Source organism: Protopterus annectens, chromosome 17.part0 (assembly GCF_019279795.1).
Source record: "Protopterus annectens isolate FY-2018-M chromosome 17.part0, PAN1.0, whole genome shotgun sequence".
NCBI classification, from domain to species: Eukaryota; Metazoa; Chordata; order Ceratodontiformes; family Protopteridae; genus Protopterus; species Protopterus annectens.
The window spans coordinates 60934599-60959035 of record NC_056751.1 but is presented as its reverse complement, the minus strand read 5'-3'; the positions used below and the strand labels follow the sequence as shown (position 1 = coordinate 60959035).

The 24437-nt window shown below is 42.4% G+C and overlaps 1 protein-coding gene across 1 annotated transcript in view; it reads left to right on the top strand.

The window, feature by feature from the left end:
- The window catches only part of SARAF (store-operated calcium entry associated regulatory factor), a 475866-nt gene that overhangs the window by 309008 nt on the left and 142421 nt on the right, over positions 1-24437 (top strand). Inside the window, exon 4 of the mRNA XM_044059699.1 lies at positions 7222-7369. Coding sequence (XP_043915634.1) covers positions 7222-7369 — 148 coding nt within the window. The remainder of the gene's footprint in view (positions 1-7221; positions 7370-24437) is intronic.

Sequence of the window (24437 nt, the reverse complement as noted above, 5' to 3'; positions counted from 1 at the left end):
TTTATTTATTTTATTTATTTTATTTTACATTTGTTAACCGGGCTGGTCCAACTGGATATATGTCCATTTTCAGCAGAGGCCCGGGGAGAAAAGCTCCACATGCAAGCATTTGTAATAACAGGTAAAACATTAAACATGGTTATAATATACATGTCAAAAATCATTAGATATTAAGTAAAAAGCAGAAGTTGATAAATAGAGAGTGTATTTTGTTAAGAGTTTCTTAAAGCTAGAGAAAGGAAAAAAGAAAAAAAAATTGCTAGTACCTAGATACCTGAGGAAAGGTAGTTATTTACAGCAGAAAAGTTGAGAGTACCTAGATACCCAAGGTAAGCTAGTCAGGGTTGCTACAGGTGCAGAGCCAGTGGGTTTTGAGGTGTGTTTTTGAGTTGGGATTTGAAGCAGGGAAGAGAGGAGATTGCTGTGAGATTGTGAGGAAGAGTATTCCAGGTTTTTCCTACTGTGTTGGAGAACAAGGATTTGCCAGCTGAGTTATTGGGTTTACTAGTCGATATAAGTAGTTTGTCAGAGGAGCAAAGGCTTTTAAGATTGCAGTATGGAGTGATAAGTGAACTGAGAATGGGGGTGTTTATGGGTTTGTAAAGGATTTTGTGGGCTAAGGAGATCTGGTGAAATGGAATTTGGTTTTGTAGCTTGAGCCATCGTAGTTGCCTTAAGTTTTGGCAGTGGTGAGTTCTAAAAGTAGAATTAGTGGCAAATCTGGCAGTATTGTTGTAGGCAGCAGACAGTTTGCTGAGGTTAGCTTTGGACACTGAAGTGTAGATGGGAGAGGCGTACAGGAGAGTGGAGGTAAGATGGGTCTGAGCAATGGAAGTTCTGGCATGTGGAGTAAGGAATGGTTTAATTCTATAGAGGGAGCCTAGTTTTCTGTTAACTAATGTTATAGTATTGCTGATGTGTGTGTCAAAGGTCAGATTGCTGTCTATTTCAACTCCGAGGAGTTTGGTAGTTGGATCGGGTGATATGTTCGTGCCATTATTTGAAGTGACACAGAAATTCAGTGGAGAGGATTTTCGGGTTGGTGAGAAGAGTAATAATTTGTTTTTTTTTTTAGGGTTCAAAATTAAGCATCGTTTGAGGAACCAAATTTCTATGGTTTCAAAAGTCTTTTGGGTGAGAGAGTGCAGTACAGAGGGGGATGAGGCAGAACAGATTAAAGTGGAATCATCTGCATATTGTATACAGGTGGCAGGAGAAATATGAGTATGGAGATCATTAAAGAAAATTGAAAAGAGGAGAGGGCCAAGAATTGAGCCCTGGGGGACTCCTAGAGTAATGAGGAGGTGGTTGGATAAGTTATTTTGCCACCTCACTGCCTGTTTTCTGTTGTGCAGGTAAGAGTGGAACCATTTAATTGAGCTTGTGGCAAGTGCAAATGATTTAAGTAAGTGTAACAATATTTTGTGATTGACCATATCAAAGGCTTTGGATAGGTCAATAAATATAGCAGAGCTGAGGGTATTATTGTTCCTATTTTTATTGATGCAGTCTGTGAAGGAGAGGAGGGCAGAGGTGGTGCTATGGTAGGGTCTAAAACCATGTTGACAATTAGCTAGCAGATTGTTAGTTAACAGGTGTTTCAGAAGTTGCTTTTGGACACATTTTTCCATGATTTTAGCAAGAGGAGAGCAAGGCTATGGGTCAGTAGTTAGAGAGTTCAGTTGATTTTCCTCCTTTATGAAGGGGAATAATATGAGATATTTTCTAGAGAGAAGGAATGTAGCCTTCTTCAATGGTTCTGTTAATCAGGATGGAGATGGGATAGGTCAGTGCATTAGCAGGAACTTTTAGATACAGAGCAGGTAGATGGTCAGCAGATGGAGAGGATGGTTTAAGTTTATGTAGCAGAGAACGAATGAGTGCAGAGGGAACAGGTTGAAGTTGAAATGTGGGAATGGAAGTGTTAGAGGAGGAGGAAAGACAGGAGATATCGGGAGAGTTGATTGGAAAGAGACTGGACAGTTTCAGTAAAGAAGGTGTTAAAGGAGTTGGCAGTCTGTTTGGGGTTATCTTGGGAGGTGCCTGCTGGGCTTGGAGTGTCCGATTGGCCAGGCTTCATGAGATTATTTATTCCTGTCCAGAACTTATGTGGGTTATGCAGGTTAGCCTGTTGCAAATGGCAGTAGTAGTTTCTTTTTATCCAGAATTACTGCTTTTTTGTAATGTTTCTTTTTTGTTTAAAGTTGAGATGGTCAGTGGGATCTTTAGTACTGCGGTATTTGGACTAGAATTTATTTTTCAAAATAATCTTATGCCTTGTGTCCTTTGTTAGCCAAGGGGTGGCTCTTGAGAAAAGTCTGATGGACCTTGTGGGAGCATGTGTGTCAAGAATAGATAGGAATTTAAAGTTAAAATATGTCACGGCATCATCCAGTGGGAGATGTTTAAGAGGAGACCAACTGCAGGACCTAAGTTCTGCTTCAAATCTATCAGGGTTAAAAGTTTTGTTCTAACCATTTTGTATTTTGTTAAATTAGGGCCATCAGTTTTATGTCTAATTAGGTAGGTAAGGGCATGGTCACTTGTATCATCAGGCAGTGTACCTACTGTATATGTTTGGTGGTGGCTATTTATCAGAATCCAGTCTAAAATGCTTTCTTTCTTGCTAGGTTTATTTCTTCTGGTAGGAGAGAGAATAGTTTGTGAGAAACCATGAAGATTTAAGAGGGTGGAAAGGTTAAATAATGGTGGATAGATTGCAAGTGATGTATAATGTTTCAACTGAAAATATGTCAATATGGATTGTTTTCATTTTTCTAAATGTTAGGTTGCCTATGACATAAGTGATTATTTAGTAAAGATGTTTAAAAAAATATTTTTCAGCCCTCCTTTTCAAAAATTCCGAAGGATTCTCAACTCCTCATACAGTTTTTGTAAGAAATAATAACAAAATGCAGATAAACAGACTCTCTTATGAAGAAATGACAAGGGGGTTTCAAGAAGAATGCTGGAAACTGCCAAAACCAAGGATAGTCCAGTAAATCAGAATGACTGTGGTCTCTCAGAAAGTCTTTGGCAACAGATACTGTCAGACAAATAGGTTCTAAAGATCTTTCATTAAGGTTACAGATGGCAATGGGGGAAATTCCTCTTTTCCAGGGGGGCTAATTCCTCATCCTTCAGACCAGACTGTTTAATTTCCATCTGTCCTTCATCACATGCTGATGCATGGAGTGATAAAACCACTTCCTCTTTCCCAGGTGGAAAAGGGGTTTTATTAAAAAATGTTTTAGTGCCAAAGAAGGAAAGAAAATAGTTCCTGACCTTTCTTTTCTAAACCTGTTTATGATAGTTACCCACATTCAAAATGATGTCACTTGACAACTGTTACCTCTTTTTTTCTCATTCAAGTTTCCTGGTAACACTGAATTTAAAGAATGCTTATCACTTCCTATTTATCCAGATTTCAAGTGTTTCTATATATTTTGTGTGTCTGGATAACATTATCAGCTCTCTACCTTATTCTTTGGACTATCCACTACACCCAGAGTGTTCACAAAATGTCTAGCTCCAGTTATAGCTTATAGCTCATAGCAGGGTACAGAGTATCCACATTTTTCCATTTTTAGATGACTTGTTTATTTTTGCAGCTTGTCTTTCAAAGCGTCAGGAATCTCTATCTCTCTTGGGTGAGAGATCTCTTAAGCAAGCTGGGATTCCAAGAGAACATTCATAAGTCTTTCATGACTCCTTCTCACAGAATTGTCTTTCAGAGATGTCAACTAGACACCACAGTTCAGATCCTTTCTTCCACAGGAAAAAAATAGACCTATATCCATTTGTAGGGTTTTAAACTCGGACTTCTGCCACTGTAAGAGGGAATACCTGATTTTGGGTCTCACGGCTTATATGATTCTCATGATACCCCTGACAAGACTACATGAGAAAGATATGGTGATATCTGAAGACTCTTTGGTCCTAGCACAAACACCCTTTGCCTTTTCAAATCTCAGTACTGGGGTTTGAAGGAGAGAAATCACTTGGTGGAGACAACAAATATCTCTAAATCCAGATCTCTCCTCCTCCCTGTGTGTTCCAAAGTAGTCACTCACCACAGACACCTCGGACTTTGCATCAAATCATTTTCAGGAAAGATAATAGTGCAAGGTGTGTGGGACACCAAGGACAGAGGCAAACACATACATTTAAGAGATGCATCTCTGATCAAGGCATTCAACTCCCTGAGTCATCTTTGGTCCACAAGACCTCTTCAAGTGGTTACAAACAATGCGGCAGTCACCCCCCCCCCTTTGCAGGCTAGCCTTGTTAGCTTGGGATATAACTTCACTACACAATCTCATTGTTCAGGCATACTACATTACGTCAGAGCAAAATTGTGTGGCAGGCACACTGAGCAGGACAAAGGCAGAGCCTCAAGAATGGAAACTTGATTAGGCAGTCTTCCAAGATTTGATCCATCTATGGGGAGTTCCTGAAGTAGACCTCTTTGTCTCCATTCTAAACAGTCAGCTGGTAAGATTCTTCTCCAGGACTCCATGCAAGAAAGCCTGGAAGAACGATTTTGTTTTTCCCTTGGACAGGTATGTTCCTGTCTGCTTTTTGACCTGTTCCACTAATATCTGTAGTACTTCTGAAGATTCAGAAGGAATCCACAAAGATCATTGCAGTGATTATCGTCTAGCCCAGGCAATCATGGTTCTCCCTTTTTTGGAAATGGTCAGGGGCATTTATTACAAGTTTCCTCACAAACTGGATATACTCGGACAAAAACAGAGGTGTTTGACACACCCCAAAACCAATCAACTTGAATTGTCTGCCTGGATGATTGAGTCTTGATTCCTTTTAAGCACCTATTTTTTGTGGATGTTCAGTAGGTAGTAATGGAAGCAAGAAAACCTGCTACTAGAAAAGGATGGAAGGGGTTTTCTAGATGGTGCCAACAACATTATCAACACCCATTCAGGACTAGTTCTCTGGTTTTACAGTATTTGTGTTCACTTGGCCTTTCTTATTCCTCTGTCAAGATTAATTTATTGGCCATTTCAGCATGTGTGCCCATGGTTCCTCCGTTCAATGTAGTCTCAAGTCAGAATGTTTTTGAAAGGGTTTTGCATAAGTGGCCTGGCCTCCAAGAAAACTGGTGGCCTATCTTTGGGATCATAATTTTTTATTAAAGAGGCTAAGACTTGCTCCATTTGAACCAACTAATCTGGCTAACTTGAGATTCTTAACATGGAAAACAGTTTTACTGACTGTTCTGACTTCTGCAAAAAGAGAGTCTGAGTTGCAATCTCTTGTAGGGAGTCAATCCTACCTCATTTTCCAAAGGAGCAGGGTTTCTTTGAGAACTAATCCTTGTTATCCAAGTTTTCTTTAAGCCGAACTATCCATCTCCCTGTTTTCTTTCCTGATCCCAAAAATGAGGGAGAAAGGATAGTCCATACCTTGAATGTCTGCAGACAACTCTGGGACTGTCTTAACAGAATCAAGTCTTTCAGATATTCGGATCAATTGTTCATTTCTTGTGAATGTAAGAAGTAGGGACACCCTGTGTCAAAATAAGACTATTTCAGAATGGTTGTCTAAGGCTATTACCTTTTGTTGTACTCATCACAACACAACTCTTCCATGCAAGGTCAAGGCCCAATATGCTGAACATACTGCAGCTGTTTAAGTGAACTTTATCATAAGAGTAAATGGGTGAGTGATCACTGCTGCAGTAGCCGTTCCATCCCAACATTTGTACTGTGATTTGGTATGTTGTTTATGCCAGGGTGTGGTTATTTATTTTTTATTCTTCCTAGCCACCTGGTTATTTATTTTTTATTCTTCCTAGCATTGCCCTTTTAGGACTCTGTCTCCTTGTTTCTGTTTGCAGGAAAGCTTTTATGGGCTTGGTGTCCAAACTTGTCTTTTATTCAGCTCTGCTCGAGCTGTCTGACAGTTTGGGCATGTGGAAGGTGCCATGAAGCTTTGGAAGCTGGCTGTCTGTTGTATCCTTGACAGAAATAACTCATCTAACTAAGGCTACTGCACAGTGATTATATGCGCATATACTGTTATGGTAAGTTTACTTACACAACTGCATTGTTCAAGTCTTTGTTTGGGGCCATAGTAATTTGAAGGATATTCCTATAGTGATGGTCCACCCAGGAGGATTTGCTAGTGAGTTTGTATTTTTTGTTATGGAGAATGGACCTTGTCTTATCAGATATGAGTTTTATGCACTTAGTATAATCATACAGACACACACACACACACACACACACACACACACACACACACACACACACACACACACACACACACACACACATTTCTTTCAGCATCATAGGTCTGTTCTGTATGATACGCTTTCATTCCATTTGTCCTTATTCTGTGTAGCTGGTCTTGGGTGCCTCTTCCTTTTCTCCTACTGATTTGTTTTTTTTGCCCCTCAGCGTTTCTGCAAAAGGTTTAGCAAAACGAGACCAGTGGTAGGAAAGTCAGGAGTTGGATTTTAACCAGGTAGAGAAAGTTTTATTTTCCAAGCAAACAGTCCTTAACATTTGTGCATTAATTCTGTTGTTACAGAGAATGGACCTACTGCTTATAGATCTTCTGTTTATACTAATGCATCATTTTATATATCTGGTATTGGCTCATGAATACAGTATATAATTACCTGTTGTGTATTTTTAAAGGTCACTTGAATAACTTAATTTGCCATCTGCCTCTAATATTAACTTGCAACAGTGTGATAGTGCTATTTGTTCTCTTCTACATTGCATTTTATTGTTGTGGTTACCTTCAGGTAAGAGACATGTCTAAAAAGAGTTACTGGCCTTGGATAACAAACACACAAAATGAGAACAGTCTGTGCCTATTCTGAAACTCATACCACTTGCTATGTAGATGATAGCATGCATGCCTACCCATACACATACCCAAACACACACACATACACACACACACACATGTGTGTATATATGTGTGTATATATATATATATATATATATATATATATATATAAGATGTACGCATAACACTGTTTCTCTCTCATCCTTGTTATGCACCAGGGGATGTATTTGTACGCGGATAAGTGTTCCTTAATGGCTTGCTTTATAATAAGATCTATATATTCTAATTTATCTTTTACTTTGTCAGTTCCATGTGATATTGACATTGGCTACTGGAAGTATGATCTTTTAACATTGCTGAAATATGTGTTTATAATTTGCTTAAATTTCTTGAATGCAGGTAGCTCAGCTGGAAGTACTAGTAGCAGTGGAGGATTTGGCTTTGGTAATGTGTTCAATCAACAGAGACCTACTGGAAGCTCAGGGCCTGGATTTTGGTCTGGCTTTGGGACAGGAGGTGCCCTAGGTTATCTTTTTGGCAATCAAAAGTAAGTAGTTTAGACTGTTTACATTGCATTCTAAAATCTGCACCTTTATATTTTACTGAATAAACATTTATCTTGTGAGTTTTTGCATTTGTATTAACATTTTACTTAAGATGCTGTAATTACAGAGGTGACAGGACTGTGTCAGCTGGTCACTGACTGTTGGACAGTATTTTCTTGCAGCCTCAGAAGTCTACCACGTGAACTGTTGTTAGCACCAACTCCTGGCATATCAGGTAGCAAACTGTCCATTTCTTTACCTCTGTGTATGTAGTTTGACTCTTAGCTAGATCACAGATTCTTTTTTTTTTTCATGTATTTTCCAAAGTTTCTGCATTTCATATATGTGCTTAGAATTTTTGTTTGAATTTTCTGTCATTTTGTCATCAAAAGGTAAGTGCCCTTTGAGCAAATACCCCTAGCGAGTGACAAATATCCTTTCTTTTCTTCTTGGCCCAGAATATAACTTTCTGCCTTATTTTGCATGTTATGGTTTCAGTGACGCAACTTTGCAAGTTGTCATAGCAAGAGTTTGTGAGCATTTTAAATAGAAGGAATCTGTGCTTTTGTTCAAGCTAAAAAGGAGCAGCACAGTTGTATTAAGAATCACAGTGCATATAATTAGCATCACAAGCATGGGTCCAAGTATGTTGACACCACTGGCACTAGCCATTCCTACCGTATGTTGTCACTGATCCCCACCCTTAGCCTTGCTTCTGGTAACATTCCTGAACCCTTTCCAGCAAATCTTTGTAATGTATGAGATTCAGGCTGTCCCTGCTAGAGGTACTGTGGTTTATTCTTCCACCCAGGATCCTCTTCTACCTACAATTCTAATCCTGATACTGGCGCAGATATTAGTGTCTGCTTCCACTACTCACTCTAATCTACAGGACATGGTTCTTTTGTTGAGCTTGATCATGGCCAGTTGATGGCCCTATTTCAAAAATCTAGAAGGCATTGTCTGTCATTGCATCTTACTGGTCTTCCAGACTTCATATTCTATAGGCATCCTCCATGTTTAGACTCCAGTGCATTTCCCTTTCACACCATCTCTTGTTGCTGTTCATACCCGTGTACACAGCACAGGACCCCCTAATGCAGGCCTTCCCAGTGCAAGCCTTTTTAACAGTTACTGTAAATTATGTTATACAGTATTTATTTATTTAGCATTTGTTAACCAGGTAGGAGGTTGGTCACCTTTTTAGCCATGGCCCTGGGCCTAAACAGGCAAGTAGTTTGTTTTGAAGATGGTGATGTTTCAGAAACAATAAAGTAAAATTAACAATTGACAGCTATAGCATTGAATCTCCTCTCCAGGAAGTCAGTCAGTCTAATGAATATGCTTTCTGACTCCTCCTTTTGATAGTGGTATGTAGAGTTTCCCTATACAAAGCAGTTTAGGAATTCATCACATAGGACATGTAGGTAAGGGAAATGGTTATCAAGACCATGCCTTTTCTTTATTTTTTTCCTCAATATTTTTCTGCCTCCCCCAATACCTATCCCCATAAAAAAGATGGTCATTAAGTTTTGTCAGCCTTCATGCCAAAAGAACTATCCAGCTTTTCCCCAAAGACCAGCTGGGAACCATTTAATGTGAAGTTGTTCTATCTCGCCATTCATTCTTACTGTTGGTTCAGACCCATGATGCACCTAGAGTTACCTCTGATCTAGTTTGCCGCTGCAACAGATTGGAGGATGTTCTTCATGTTTCACTGTTGCAGTCATTACATTTGGTTAATCTGCTTGCAGGTTGCCCTCAGTCAGCCTGATTAGCAAAGTCTTGGGTCCTGCGTCGGTTGCTGTCCCTTCTTCTACGACGTCAGGTCGTCAGGGGTATAAAACATGCAGCCGATGCCATTATATCCATCTTTCTTGCCGTGTGGTGCCCAAAGCAGAAGCAGTTTGCAAGTGCCGGTCGGCCGACTCCTGAAATTTTCATTTTCGAGTTTCAGAACCGAAGCCTTCCACTTAAAGCCAAGTATCCCGTTGGGGAAACTTTTTCTTGCTCCTTACCGATGTCAGTAAAAGTTAATAAATGCATTACTTGTGGAAAGCAAATACCTCATAAAGATTTTCATTCATACTGTATTCTTTGTTTAGGCCCTGACCACGACATACCTTGCTGTCGGTTTTGTGCTTTATTTAATCAGCGCACTATCCATCGTTGGTGTATTTTTGCCTCTAAGTATTTCAGTTCTCAGTTTAATTATCCAGAAATGTCTGTTAGCCATCCGACTACTGGGATTCCAAAAAAACGCAGAGATAAAGACAGAGACAGGCCGCCAAGGTCCAAAACTGCTGACGACGCTTCTCCTAAGCCAGTCGCCAGTTCGCCGGTACTCAGTGAGGTGCTTTCGCAGCCCCTGATACCCACTACTTCTGAGTCGCAGGCCTCTACTGAGACCCATTTGGAGACAGTATGCCGTGAGATGCTTCAACTATGAAACCCACGGATGTCTCTACCTTGGATGGGTCTGGAGCCGCTCTGCAGGCACCGGTTTCTGAGGGTGTATTCAGGTGTACGGACTTGCATATTAAATCAACGCCTCCATTACTAAGGCCTAAATCTCGATCCATGTCTAAAAAACTGACACCCAGGCCACATGCTCAGGCCCCTATGCCTAAAAAACAAATGATAAAAATGGCTGAAGATCTAATAACTCTAATCAAGGGTAGTCAAACCCCCCCCCCCCCGAAGAGGCCTAGGGCTGAGCTTGATTATGAATCCTGTTCAAGATAGTTTCTTCTGACTCTTCTGATGACCTGGATTTGTCCTTACCTACGTATGAGGATTTTGATGCAGAGGATTCTATTCCCTCTGCTTCCCCTCCTGAGGATTTTTCTTTTGGGGAAACCTTACATACTTTAAGTGAGCATTTTCACTGGGAAAGCCAGGAATTTTCTGATTCAAAAAGGAGGCTTAGGGATTTCCTTCTTCTTCCTCAGCATAGGCCTTTGGCTATACCTCCTGTACTAGACATTGTTGATGTTTTCTCGGAATCCAGTTTGGCTCCTGATTCCCTGCCTCCTGCTCCTAGTAAACCTGACAGATACTACAGGGTTCCTGAGTCCCACAAGTTCCTTTTCAAAAATCCTGTTGCAGATCCAGATACTGTTTCTCAGGGGCCCAAGGGCATTAAGGCTTCTACTGATAAAAATCCTACCCCTTCTGATAGAGACTCCAGGGCGCTGGATAGATGGGGTAAAAAAGTTTATACTTCAGCAACCTTGGCAACCAGAGCTTTAAACTGCCAATTTCTTATGTTAAAATATCAGCAACATGTCACTGGACTACTTAAACAGAAAATGATGTTGATTCCTGACTTTGTGGAAAAAGATTTACAGGACTTTATGCATTTTGCTGAATAAGTTGGAAAACATACTTTGCAATGTGGTTTTGATTCTTTAGAGGCCTCTTGCAGGGCTGCTGTTACTGCGTCTGTGCTTAGAAGGCATGCTTGTCTTAAGGCACAATCTTTGCCTGATCATGTTAAAGCTAAATTGTTAGATACTCCTTTAAATCAGGACCGCCTGTTTGGCAACAAGGCTGAAGAAGTTCTTAAAAAGATGGAAGATAAAGCTAAATCTATGCAGACTGTTAAAGATTTTTTACAAGTACAACCTCCTAGATTTAGTAGGCACTGGCCTACTAAGAAATGGTCCTTTCCAGCCCTTTCCAGGTCTTCTCAAGCCAATCCCAGACACAGCAAAAACCCCAGGTTTCAGTCCTAGGGGACTCTCAGTACTAAGCAGTGGAGGGCCTCCACTTCCAAATTTGGGCATAACAAGACACCCCCCTATGGCAAGCAGTCTCGGTGACTTCCTTTTAAAATTTCCAAGCACTTATCTTCTGACCGCCCCTTTGGGGGGAAAGATTGCTCTTCGTGCAAAGAACTGGGAACTCATAACCCAGGACAAATGGGTTTTAAATATAGTGTCCCAGGGATACAGACTTCATTTCCATATATTGCCAACACCAAATGGGTGGCCGGACCTGCTCCCAAATCCAGTGGGCAGAGACTCAAAAACAAGTACATTCCCTCTTAAGCATGGGGGCTATTCAACTGGTACCAGAAGAGGAAAAGGGACAAGGTTTCTACTCCAGACTGTTCCTGGTTCCCAGAAAAGACAAATCTTGGTAGTCCAGTCCTGAACCTGTCTGCTCTAAACACCTTTCTGGAGATTCCAAAATTCAAGATGCTGACTCTTCACCAATTACTTCGTATGCTAGGCAAAGACACCTGGGGGCAACACTAGATTTAAAAAAAGCATACCTGCACTTCCCATTCAGGGAATCTTGCAGAAGATACCTACGCTTCAAAGCAGGCTACACGCATTATCAGTTCTCTGCACTGCCCTTTGGCTTGTCTACTGCGCCCAGGGTATTCACAAAGTGCCTGGCTCCAGTTATTGCTTTTTGCAGGCAAAGAAGTATTCAAATATACCCATACCTGGACAATTATCTAATTCAGGTAGAAAGCCAGGACGTACTTTTGAATCATCTGGCGTTTGTAAAAAGGGTTCTAATTTGTCTGGGGTACACCATAAATGAAAAGGAATCACAACTGGTACTCTGTCAACAAATTACATTCCTGGGAGCAAGCTTGAATACAACTTCCCAGATGGCTTACCTCATGCCAGAAAAGAAAATTAATTTGGTAACCTGTTTCAAACAAGTGGCCACAAAAACCCTGCTATCTGCCAGGCAAATACTGCAAGCCTTGGGGTTCATGGCCTCCTGCATTCTTCTAATTCCATATGCAAGACTGCATATGAGGAAACTACAGTGGTATCTAAAAAGCCTATGGAGTCATCATTCTCACAGCCTAGAAACAATGATTCCTATCATACCTTGCCTCCGCCTAGAGTTCCTCTGGTGGGCAGAGGCCTGACACCAAAACAAGGGACTGCCATTCACACTACCCCCTGCTGCCCAAACCCTAACAACAGATGCATCAGACTATGCATGGGGGGCTCACCTGGCAGGAAGTGTATTCTGGGCAAATGGAACCCAAGTCAAATTTACCTACATATCAATCAAAAAGAAATATTAGCTGTACAGAATCCTCTGACAACCTTCAAGGGCTACATTCTTCCAGGACAACTAATGGTAAAGATGGACAACACCACAGTTATGTGGTACATAAACAAGCAGGGGGGTACACATTCCTACCCCCTCTGCAGACTAGCCATGGCATTGTGGAAAACACAGCCTTGAGCTACCAAGTGCACCTACAAGCTCAAGTCCTGCCAGGAAAATTAAATACACTGGCAGACAGACTAAGCAGAAACATCACTGACCCACACGAGTGGAAAGTGGAACCAAGAATTTTCAACATGTTGACAAGCGAATGGGGGAGCCCAGACATAGACATATTTGCCTCCCCCAGAACTACCAGTTGGACAAGTTTTGCACAAGGACTCCCCACAAACAAGCCTGGAAAGTGGATGCTGTCTCCTCCAGCTGGAAAAACCTATCAGTCTACGCCTTCCTCCCTCCCTCTGCCTCTGCTCTCCAAAGTTCTACTAAAAGTCAAACAGGACAAATCAAGGATGATTTTGATTGCTCCAGACTGGCCACGCCAACACTGGTACCCCATCCTGCGCAGTGTGCCGCAGTTATCCCCATGGCACCTTCCTCAAACCCCTTCCCTGCTGTCTCAGCAGGAGAACCAGATTCTGCACCCTCAGCTTCTAACATTGACCCTTGCAGCCTGGCTAATTACTTAAACTCACCCTTATCATCCCTCAGCAAGCCTGTGATGGATGTCATCTTAGAGGCAAGGAGGCTAGTACTAGAAAATCTTATGCTGAAAAATGGAAAAGATTCTGTGCTTGGAACCAATCTCAAGGGATGAGCACAGCAGCGCCCAATTTACCTCAGATTTTGCAATACTTAACTGAGATGCTTCACAAGGACCTGTCTTTTTCCTCCATTAAAATCTATGCCTCAGCCATTTCAGCTCATTATAACACAGAACCTCCCCTCTTCTCTCATCCTCTGCTCAAGCAGTACCTCAGAGGGGCCAAATATTTGAGACCACCCAGGAGAGCTCCAACCCCTGCCTGGGACCTTAACTTTGTATTGGAGAAACTCACTCTACCTCCTTTCGAGCCAGCTGCTACTGCAGACTTAAAATTCCTTTCTTAGAAATAAATTTCCTTTTAGCAATCACTTCAACTAGAAGGATATCTGAATTACAGGCCGTTATGGCAATGGAGCCTTTCATCATCTTTCATGCGGACAGGGTGTCACTCGGGACCAATCCATCATTCGTGCCCAAGGTGGTATCCAGTGTGGCTCGTAATCAGTCCATTCATTTGCCAGCCTTCTGTCCCAGTGCACAGAACGAAGGGAATGGATTCTACATTCCTTGGATGTGCACAGACAACTTAGATTTTACTTGGACAGGACTAAACCTCGATGAAAATCTGAACAACTGCTGGTAGCATTTGCTGCAGGAGCAAAGGGGAAGGCTATTACAAAACAAGCCATTTCTAAATGGATAAGCCATTGCATTTATTTCTGCTATAAGCACCATGGAAAACCTATTCCCCAGGGAATCAGATCTCACTCCACAAGGGCTGCATCTACTTCTGCAGCCTTTCTCAGAGGTGCTCCTACCAGGGGCATCCTAGAAGTTGCTACCTGCAGTTCTGTACATACTTTCACCAAGCATTATCATTTACCAATTTTTTTCTAAATCCAGAGCTGGCTTTGCCACTGCTGTCTTGCAGGGCCTTATAGCTGGCTCTAATGCTACATAAACTCCTCCTCCCAACTATAGCTTTGGGAATCTACCCAAATCTAATGACTGCAACAGTGAAACATGAAGAACATAGTACAGTTGTGTACACTTACCATAAATGTAGATGGTCGAGTGTATTCACTGTTGCAGTCATGGTTACCCTCCCTCTAGCCCCGTAACGTCTTCTGGCTATACCTCTACTTTCCTTTATTATGCTTAAAAGCCTTTTTGGTGTATTTGCTTTTTGTTGGAGTTATACCTTTGTGTTTTTATGTTTATTTGTTCCCCATTAGGGGGCACCTGATATCTGGGGAAAGAAAAACTGATGTAATGGTGTCGGCTGCATGTTTTATACCCCTGACATCATGAAAGAAGGGAAAGCAACCGATGCAGGACCCAAGACTTTGTTAATCAGGCCGACTGAGGGCAACCTGCAAGCAGATTACCCAAATGTAATGACTGCAACAGTGAAATGCACTCTAACATCTACATTTATGTAAGTGTATACAACTGTACTTTCTCGCTAGCTTGGACCAGTAAAAACCTTATTATTATTATATTTCTAAAAATTGTTGATATTTCTTGAAAAAATATTTAGATAGTTAGCTAAGCTCTTATAGCTTTTTTTGTAGTTTCCCTTTCCCTTGTGTGCCTTTCTTAGCTATATATTTGTCCTAGTTTGTTTCTCGTAGACCTATTTAAATTTCTGACTGAAAGTTACTGAATCAGTGACCTTCTGTCACCTTTTTTCTTAGAGAGAGTATTGTGTGATTACTTAGTGACCTTTGTCATAACTTTATAGCTGTTAGAGTTAACTTTAGTAGTGCATAGGTTAGTGATTTGTCACTAATTGATATTATCTTCTTAGATAGTTAGTGCGTGTGTGTGATTTGTTAGCCTTAGCTGAAGGGCTTGTGTGCTTATATTTAGCCTGTTTTTTTTATTAGAAAGCTTATTCATATATTTGATTGTAGTTAGCCTTAGTTTAAAGGACTTGTGTATTTATATTTAGCCTGTCTTTTATTAGAAGGCTAATTCGTATTTGATTATTGGTGGGTGTGTCCATTTTTTTCTGTCATGGCTGATGACAAGGACAAACACCCTAAGTCAGGGTTTAAAAAATACCCTAAATGTGGTCAGAAGATGTCTGTCACTGACAGCCATGTCAGTTGTGTTTACTGCTTAAGTGCTTTACACTTGCACAAAACCTGCTCCATATGCCATTCCTTTTCCTCTCTGGTTCTCCAAGAGAGAAGGAGGAAACCCACTGACAGGGGTTTATTGAAACCTTCTTTCCAGGAGGCTTTGAGTGACCAGGATGGATCTAATAAGTCCTCAAAGTCTTCCAAGACTTCTATGGAATAAAAAAAAATCATAAAAGTCTGTGACATCGGCTCCACAGATCTCGGAGCCGACTGACTTTTCCTTTTGGAGCCAGTTCCTGTTTTTTGTAACCGGTATCCAAAATTCCAAAATCTCCTTTACTTCAGTCGGTAACATCGATCCATTCATCTCAGTCTTCTGTTAGCCTTTCAAATTTGGATGTGGATTGTGTGGTGCAGAAGCTTTTACAGGCACCGGCCTTTGCAAAATTGTTATTGGCTCCGACCCAGGCAGCTTCAGAGCCGAAGACCCTTATGCCAGCTACAACTCTTCCTCCTCCGAGCCATACTGGTCCTTCGGAGCCAGAGGAGTCAGACTTGTTAATTGTGGAGCCTTTGGAGCCAATGCCTGCTTCAGAGTCTTTGGCGCTGAGGATGTCAGACTGAATGGAACCGATCGACTCTAGGAACTGACACTCTGTGGTCAGGACCGGGGAGGATAGTCGAACCAACTTGTCTGTTTCGACTCTGCCTACCGGGGCTTTGGCTCAGATGAGCTCTGCTCTTACTTCAGGCTCGGAGCCCACTGTCCCGGTGCTGGGGGTATCGACTGTTTCCTCGGATCCGTCGGTCCCTTCGCATCGGAGCAGGGGTGCCTTCGAAGCCGTGAGGAGAGTTTTGTCTACTAAGACATCCTCAACCTCAGGTCCAGCTTCTTCATCCCCTAAAGCACCCTGTGTCTGCTTCTGCTTCACAGATCCTGTAAAAGCGCAGAGACCCAGAGCCTCAGGAAGCCCCATTGGGTGGCCCATGCTCTTCTGAGACCTCACCAGAAGCTCCCACTGATGAGGTTCCCAGGAAGAGAGTTTCTAAGAGGAAATATTTAAACTCACCTCAGGAGTCCCTAACATCTGAATGCTGACTTGGATGACTCAGAAGGGTCCCCACGGTCCTCCTCTGAACATATCTCATTTGCAGAGATGCTTGAAATCCTTAGGCAGAGGGGTGACTGGCAGTCTACAAACCCTACTGAAGACGAGTCTGATCTCCTGAAGGCTTTCGGGTCTCAGCCCTCGACCTCTTGGGTGTATCCTCCCTTCGATGAGCTTATGCAGCTGGTCTCACAAAGGGCATGGGAGTCTCAGGACACCATGGAGCCTGTCCGTAGGAGGCCTAATAAGTTCATATCTGCCCCCCAAGATAAATCCTTCTTGACCAAAGGTGTGCCAATTGATGCTATGGTGGTGGTGGCAGCCACCCAAAAGGAAATGTCAGAAACTTCCTCTTCTATCCATTCTCCTAACGGAGACTCCTGGATCATGGATAGATATGGGTAGCGCATGTTTAGTTCAGCGACTTTTGCACTCCGTTCGCTTAACTACTTAACCCATTTTACGAGACTACAAAGAGATCTTCTTAAAGAGCTGGGAGATGCTCTTCAGGGTACAGTAGCTGCAGGAACTACAGACAAATTTGGCTCCCTGCTTGCTACCCTCATCTCCATTGTTAACTCATCAATGCACCTCATTTTATATGCAGCTGATGGAACGAGTAGGGCAGTGGGTACAGGAGTTGCTCTTAGGAGACGCTCCTGGATGCGCTTGTGTTCCCTTGTGGAGCCCTTCAAGTCATCCTTTGTGAATACCCCTTTTGATGGCTCGTCCCTTTTCAGGCCCAAAGTTAAGGAAACCTTGACCCGGTGTGAGCAGGAGGGAAAGACTGTCTGCCGTCGGAGTCTGTTATTCCACCCCTACCAGACCCTAACCTAAGGGTCAAAGGGGAGGGAAAATGTGGTTCCGAAAAGCCCAAGGAGCCTTTCAAGACACATGTGGTGAACCCCCCCTCCAGGGGCAGAGGAGGGGGCAATAATGGAAGACGCCGCCCTCGCGGTAGAGGGGGTCCACAAAACCAGGGCGACAGAGATCACTTCTTTGGGAAGCCCTACCAGTGCTCCTGAAAGGAGGCCAGACTGTCCTGCTCTGGAGGCAGTCAGGGGGGTCACTTATCTTTGTACCCAGATGCCTGGCTCAAAATAACAAACGACAACTGGGTACAAAGTATAATTTCCAGAGGATGCGTTATTCCATTCACCACACCCCCTCCACCAAAAAAAATCCTGGACGTTCCACCCAGTTACATGGAACAAGTAACAGTAGAGGTCCAAATGTTGCTAAGAAAGAGTCATCCAGTCAGTCCCAGCAGACCAGACAGGATCCGGAACTTACTCAAGATTCTTTTTAGTTCCAGAAAAGACAGGGGACTGAAGACCTATATTGGACCTCAGCAGACTAAACAAATCTGTCAAGAAAGAGAAGTTTTGAATGGTCACACATCAGTCGATACTTCCCTTCTTAGGGAAAGACAATTGGATGTGCTCGATATATCTCCAGGATGCATACAACCACATAAAAATGGCCAGGCCTTCCAGTGATCATCCGCGCTTCCAGCTGGGAGCCAGTCATTTCCAGTTTCAGACACTGCCCTTTGATCTCAGTACAGCCCCCAGAGTGTTCACCAAATGCATGGCAGTGGTCACGGCTCACCTGAGACGTTTAGGATTCCATGTGTTTCCGTACCTAGACTATTGGCTCCTCACCACTACCACCAGGTATCAAGTCATTCAAGCCAGGGGAATCCACTCTGTCACTCTCCAGCCAGCTGGGCATTACAATAAACACAGAAAAATCTGCCTTGTCATCAGTGCAGCATATAGTCTTTATCGGAGCAGAACTGGATACCACCACCACCACGCTAAGACTTCCAATAGAAAGGGTCTTACTACTCCTTCAGCAGGCCCGCATTCTGATATCCAAAAGCAAGGCTCCAGCATCAGAAGTTCTAAAATTGTTAGGTATGATGGCAGCAGCAATTCTGGCCATGCCACTGGGTCATATGCACATGCGGATACTGCAGTGGCTGTTGTTCACTCAATGGTCTTACCAAGAGCTCCCCATGTCTCACCTGATAATGATCACAAACTCCTGCAAAACGTATCTTCGTGGTGGTTGACCTCACTTCATGTCATGATAGGATGTCCCTTTGCTTCACCCCCATCAGAGGCCACAGTGACTGTGGACGCTTCCCTAATAGGGTGGGGCGGGGGGCATTTTCAGGGAAGAACAGCCCAAGGCACATGGACTGATCAAGGGACACATCTGCATATCGGTGTCTTAGAGATGAGAGTAGTACTTTTGGCATTGCAGTACTTCCAGGACTCTGTTCCTCTGGGTACAATTGCGATTCAGACAGACATGTCCGTGGTCTGGTACTTGAACAAACAAGGAGGAACCAGGTCATACCCCCTTTGTCACGAGGCACTAAGAGAATGGCAGTGGGCTATATCCACCCAGCGCTTTCTGTTAGCAATGCACATCCTGGGGAAATCCAACGTGATAGCAGACAAGCTGAGCAGAGCAATTTTGTTGCCCCACGAGTGATCCCTCAAGACAGAAATAGCGGACAGGATATTCCACAGGTGGGGCCAGCCTTGCTGCAACCTTTTTGCCAGTCACATGAACATGAAATGCAGAAGCTACTTTGCCCTGATTCCCCCTCCGGGAGAAGCCCCAAGGGACACACTCGTTCAAGATTGGCCCCCAGGTCTCCTCTTTGCATTCCCGCCAATCCCGTTGATACACAAGGTATTACAGAAAGCAAAAGCCCTGGGAAGGACCATTATTCTAATAGCCCCTCATTGACCTTGTCAGATTTGGTCCCCCTTCTTTCAACTTTATCTTTTGGAGGACCCCTGGATTCTGGACCCAGTTCCGGATCTTCTGACGCACTCTGGGGAACTTAATCTCTCTCTGCAGTCCCTGAAGCTGACATCTTGGCTGATCCAATTCCCATCATAGTCAGGTTCCATAACCTTTCCAGTGAGACGAAGCAAATTTTCTCATCTTCTCATAAATCCTCTACGAGGTGGTATACCTTAGGAAATGGAAAATAAATTCTATATGGGCCTCTAAAAACAATATTGATCCTTACCAAGCCCCTATGGCCTCTATACTAGAATTTTTGACCATGATATTCAATAAAGGAGCTGTAGCAGCAACAGTCCGTGTTCAACTTGCTGCCATTTCTAACTTTCATCTTGGATTCGAAGGATTGAATATTATGTCACATAAATTATCCAAAGCCTTTTTCCAAGGGACCTTTCATGTCAGACCACCTGTGAAATCTCCCTGTTTCCCATGGAATCTAATTTTTATGCTTTCCTGCATTATTCTTCCTCCATTTGAACCAGCTTCCTCATGTGACCTCAAATTTTTGTCATGGAAAATTTAGTGGCTATTACTTCTGCCCGCAGAGTGTCCGAGCTTCAGGCCTTGTCCATTAAACCTCCTTACTTGATTTTCTATGCTGACAGAGTCTCACTTCGAACAAACCCCACTTTTTTGCCTAAGGTTTGCACTGAAACTAATCTTAACCAAATTATTGATTTGCCAGTCTTCTTCCCCAATCACTCCAACAATCTAGAATACATGCTGCACAAATTTGTTGTTCACAGACAGCTCAGATTTTATTTGGATAGAACAAAAGATTTCAGGAAATCAGGTCAGCTTTTTGTTTCCTTTTCAGACTCAAGGAAAGGTATGCCAGTGGCTAAAACAACTCTGTCTAAATGGTTATCTGATTGTATCACCTTTGCTTATTCAGCTGCCAATATGCCCTTACAGCATAAAGTTAAAGATCACTCAACCAGAGCATTTTCTACATCTTCTGCTTTTTCTGCCAGACTTCCTATTGATAACATTTATGCAGCAGCCACTTGGTCGAAACCTTATACCTTTGTCACTCATTACAAAGTTGACATGGCTTCCTTTGGATCCACGGTCCTGAAAAATATACTTCCGTGAGCCACTTGAGGTAGATGGTGCTTGGGACGCTACCCATCAGTAAGAATGATCAGCGAGATGGAACAAGTTCACATAAAGAACTTATGTACTTACCATAACGTTCCATGTGAGTTGTTCATCTCGCCTTCATTCTTACGTCCTTCCCTCCTACCCCTTCCTGGGTTTTCAGAAGACTGAATGCTAGATCCTCCCTGGTCACTCAACCCTTCTATACTTTCTCTTATGGAGTTCTAGAATTACATATGGTATTACTATACGCAGCAAACAAGATCTGAGGTAACTCTAGGTGCATCATGAGATAGGGATTTGGCCTCGAGCTACTTGAAATCCTCAAGCTTTGTAGTAGGCCGACTTGGAGCAGAGGGATCGGGTCCGAACCAACAGTAAGAATGAAGGCGAGATGAACATCTCACAAGGAACATTATGGTAAGAACCTAACTTCTTTTTCCTAGCAGTAACCTTGGCCATAGTTTGTATTTTTTAGTCCCAAATAAACCAGAGGATCTTATGCTGACAGAATCAACCTTTTTATCCCTCTGTGAAAATTTATATTATCCAGAAGTCAGTTAATTGTATTCTGTTCTGTAGAAGTACTATGCTGTTTGGATCTCCAAGATGCCTGCCTTCAAGGAGAGATAAGTAGCAGTCACCCAAGATTCTTTCTTTTTTGGGTTAGAGACCTTACAAATATTTCCATGTTCATACTTTTCAGCCTGTTCCCAACCTGTAGCATTCTCATCAAGTGTGTTTGGCAAGTGTGGTTTGTTTGCCCTTATCTGAATGAGTGATGGCTCTTGACCAATGATTGGCTGTGCTTGGTCAGAGCCAGGGACTTTACTCTCACACTTTTCACCCAAATCAGTGGTGTAGTGAAACAGGCCATTCTTCAGCTTTCCCTATTAATTCATTTGTTTGTTTGGTTTATCTATTTTGTACAGGGAAATTGGTTGTAAAAAGAGCTGTTATAGTCCAGCCACTGCTTAGTTACAGAAATAACTTGTAGAACTGAGCATAAGCAGAAATGACCAACTGCATAAAAAGGGAAAGAATAAATGTCTGTTAAGTGACTATATTACATTTTGATAACATGTTTGGGTACCAGAGTTCGTAGTTTGTACCACGTTTGTCATCTAGACATCTGTTATGTGAAAGTCTTTAATCTAATCACACCTTTCTTGGCCACCAGTAGATGTTTTATTTTCTTCTGCGTCTACATTTGGCTTTTTTTGGATCCATGTTTCCATTCCTGGGATTTGTGACAGTATCTATCTTAACTACATCTCTAACAAAGGTACTCACTAAAACATAGCAGATCCAAGATGCTCAGGATTCAAGGCCTACTTTAAACTGTCCATGGTCTTTTTATGGTATGTGCATATGAGTCATTCTAATGCATCTTTTAGCAGTTTGGAAGCCTGTGCAGAAAACACCAGTGCCCAGTTTACTTCCAGGTATTCCTCCCTGGAATGCTGAGCTGCGTTACTGCATTGTATGCCTTAGGATCTTTGGTCAGAGGTAGACATTCTCCTTTACTTCATTGTATTGGTGATGAGGACACTGCTACTGACAGTACCACACAGTTTTGCTTCACTAATTCTCAACAGGTTGATTTCACTGTAGGCTGACAAATTGGCAGTGGTATGGTATATAAACAAATAGGGTAAAAATAGAGTTTAATTAGCTGTGAAGGATGGCTTTGCATATGATGGAATGGGAACTGCCAGCAAGTTCTGTCTTGTGGAATTTTATATTCCTGGCTAGCCTGGGTATGTGGCAGACATGCTAATCCAAAACTTTCAACATGTTATGGGGAGATCCAGCCTTGGTAATAAGAATGTTGCTGTCGGGCATTAGGACGCTTGACATCTAAATATTTCTCACTTTACTAAAGTCTCATTATGCTCTGCATGAGGACCTTACTTTCTAGATTTTTTGAATCATGCTGGTAAATGTGTCCCATCATTGGAGTACATCCAGGCTGTTGCAGAGTTATGAGATATTTTGTTTATTTTGGTTATTTTTCATTAGTTAGGGAAGTGAACTGGGTTCTAGGGCCATTTTCAACAATGACCTAGGCGGCAATTTCAGAGTCAACAGTCTGTGATGACATTGGATACATGTACGTAACATAGTTGATAATACAGTAGGTAATTCAAAATTTACACCATAGAGTAAAACATTAGCTTCTTAATAGCTTAACCTTATAAAACAGTGGATGGTAGCATTGGTAGAAAACTAAAAAAGAGTAAGAACATAGGATCGTAGGAGGTTACTAGGTCCTTACAAGCCTAGCCAAGTTCAACCTATGTTTTCCAAGAGTGTCTAGTTCAGGCAGACACTAAAATCAGCACATACTGCCCCTGTCCAAGAGGAACACGGGTGGAACCCCTGGAGTGAATTTCTGGTTACCCATCCAGTCATCCAAATTACGCTTAAATAGGGCCAACAAGGGGCTTTATTTAACATGAATATGAAGCTTATTCCAAAGGTGGGACAACCTCTGTGAGACAAATCTGTCTCTACAGCAAGTTCTGTTGATGTTACATACCAGGTTAAGATCCTTTGAGCGAGTGACCCGTGTGCCGTTTGACCTGCGAATGTGCAGCATTTCCATTAAAGCTGGGTCAGAGATTGCTCTATATGCAAGGCACAGGTCGCCTCTGAGCAGTCTGTATGACACACAGTAAAGTGACAATGATTTCATTCTGTCCACACGACAGATTTTGAAAACCCTGAATTTTCTTTGTAAGGAACCTTTGCGGTTTCTCCAATTGCTGCAGGTGTTCGGAAAGGAACATACCAAATGGAGCATTGTACTCTATTGTTAGCCTGATGAGGGAGGAGTACAGGGAGGTTATAACCTCTTTTTTTTTTCTGGAGACAAGAGAATGCCCTTACTTGTGAGATGAGCAATATAAAATGCCCTTCTTACGACTGTGGAAACATGGTGATTGAAGTTAAGGTTTCTGCTGACCTGTGTGCCAAGATCTCTCACCACTGGCTGTGTACTTAGGGTATTGCTATTGATGTGGTAGTTTGCAGGAACATCACCCTTGCTGAAGGGAATGATAATGCATAGCACCAGTCATTAGTCTGCATAAGACCTTCTTGCAGGATGTTGACATCGCTTGGGGTTTCAGTGATCACTCTTAGTTTGCAGTCATCAACAAACTTTATCACCTACAGTTCTTCAGTTTTAGGCTGTACACGCTGTACTTTGAAGTAGATTCCAAACAGTAGGGGTCCCAGAAGCGATCCCTGTGGAACACCACTGGTTGCAGGTCTACTGAAGGAGGTGGAGTCCCCTATTTTGACCGTATGAGTTCTATCACTGAACCACTTTGCAACCCATTTGGCAGTATATGGGTTGATACCCAGCTGGGTGAGTTTATCAATGATGCCTGAGTGAAGGATTGTGTCAAAGGCCTTGACTAAGTCTAGGTAGACCGTATGCACAGATTTGCCCTAGTCTAGGGCTTTGGTGAGTGTCTCGAAGAAGCCCACTATGTTTAACAGGCATGATCTCCCCTTGACAAAGCCAAACTGGGTGGGGTTGAGCATTGGAGATTTCCTATATCTTTGTTAATAAGGTCCATGATAATTCATTCCATGGCCTTGCAGATGAGGCTGGTCAGGCTAATGGGTCTGTAGTTCCTGGGGTCCGTGTATGCACCCCTATTGTGCAAAGGGATAACTGTAGCTGTTTTCCATTACACTAGGATAAAGCCATTGCTTAGTCTGGGAGTGAAAAGCATGCCCAATGGTGATGCTAATTCATGTTTTAACACATGTAAAATACAGACTGGGAAGTTGTCTGGTACCATAGAGGTGTGGTGTTTTTGATCTTGGAGAGGGCATTTAAGACCTGCTCCTTGGAGATGCTCGGCAGGGGACATGCATTAGGAATGCTTTGGGGTATATGTGGCAGGGACAGTGAGTGAAATTTTCAGTGAACCTGTCAGCCAGCAGGTGTGCTATATCCACAGCTTCTGTGTACATAATACCATTAACTATGAGTTCAGCATGCATACATTAAAGTAAGAAAGAAGCTGAAAGTGACTTAAGTAAGGAAGAAGCATCTTATGGAAAAAATCATTTTAAATTGCTGTATTTCTTCTTTTTCTCCCTCCCTTTT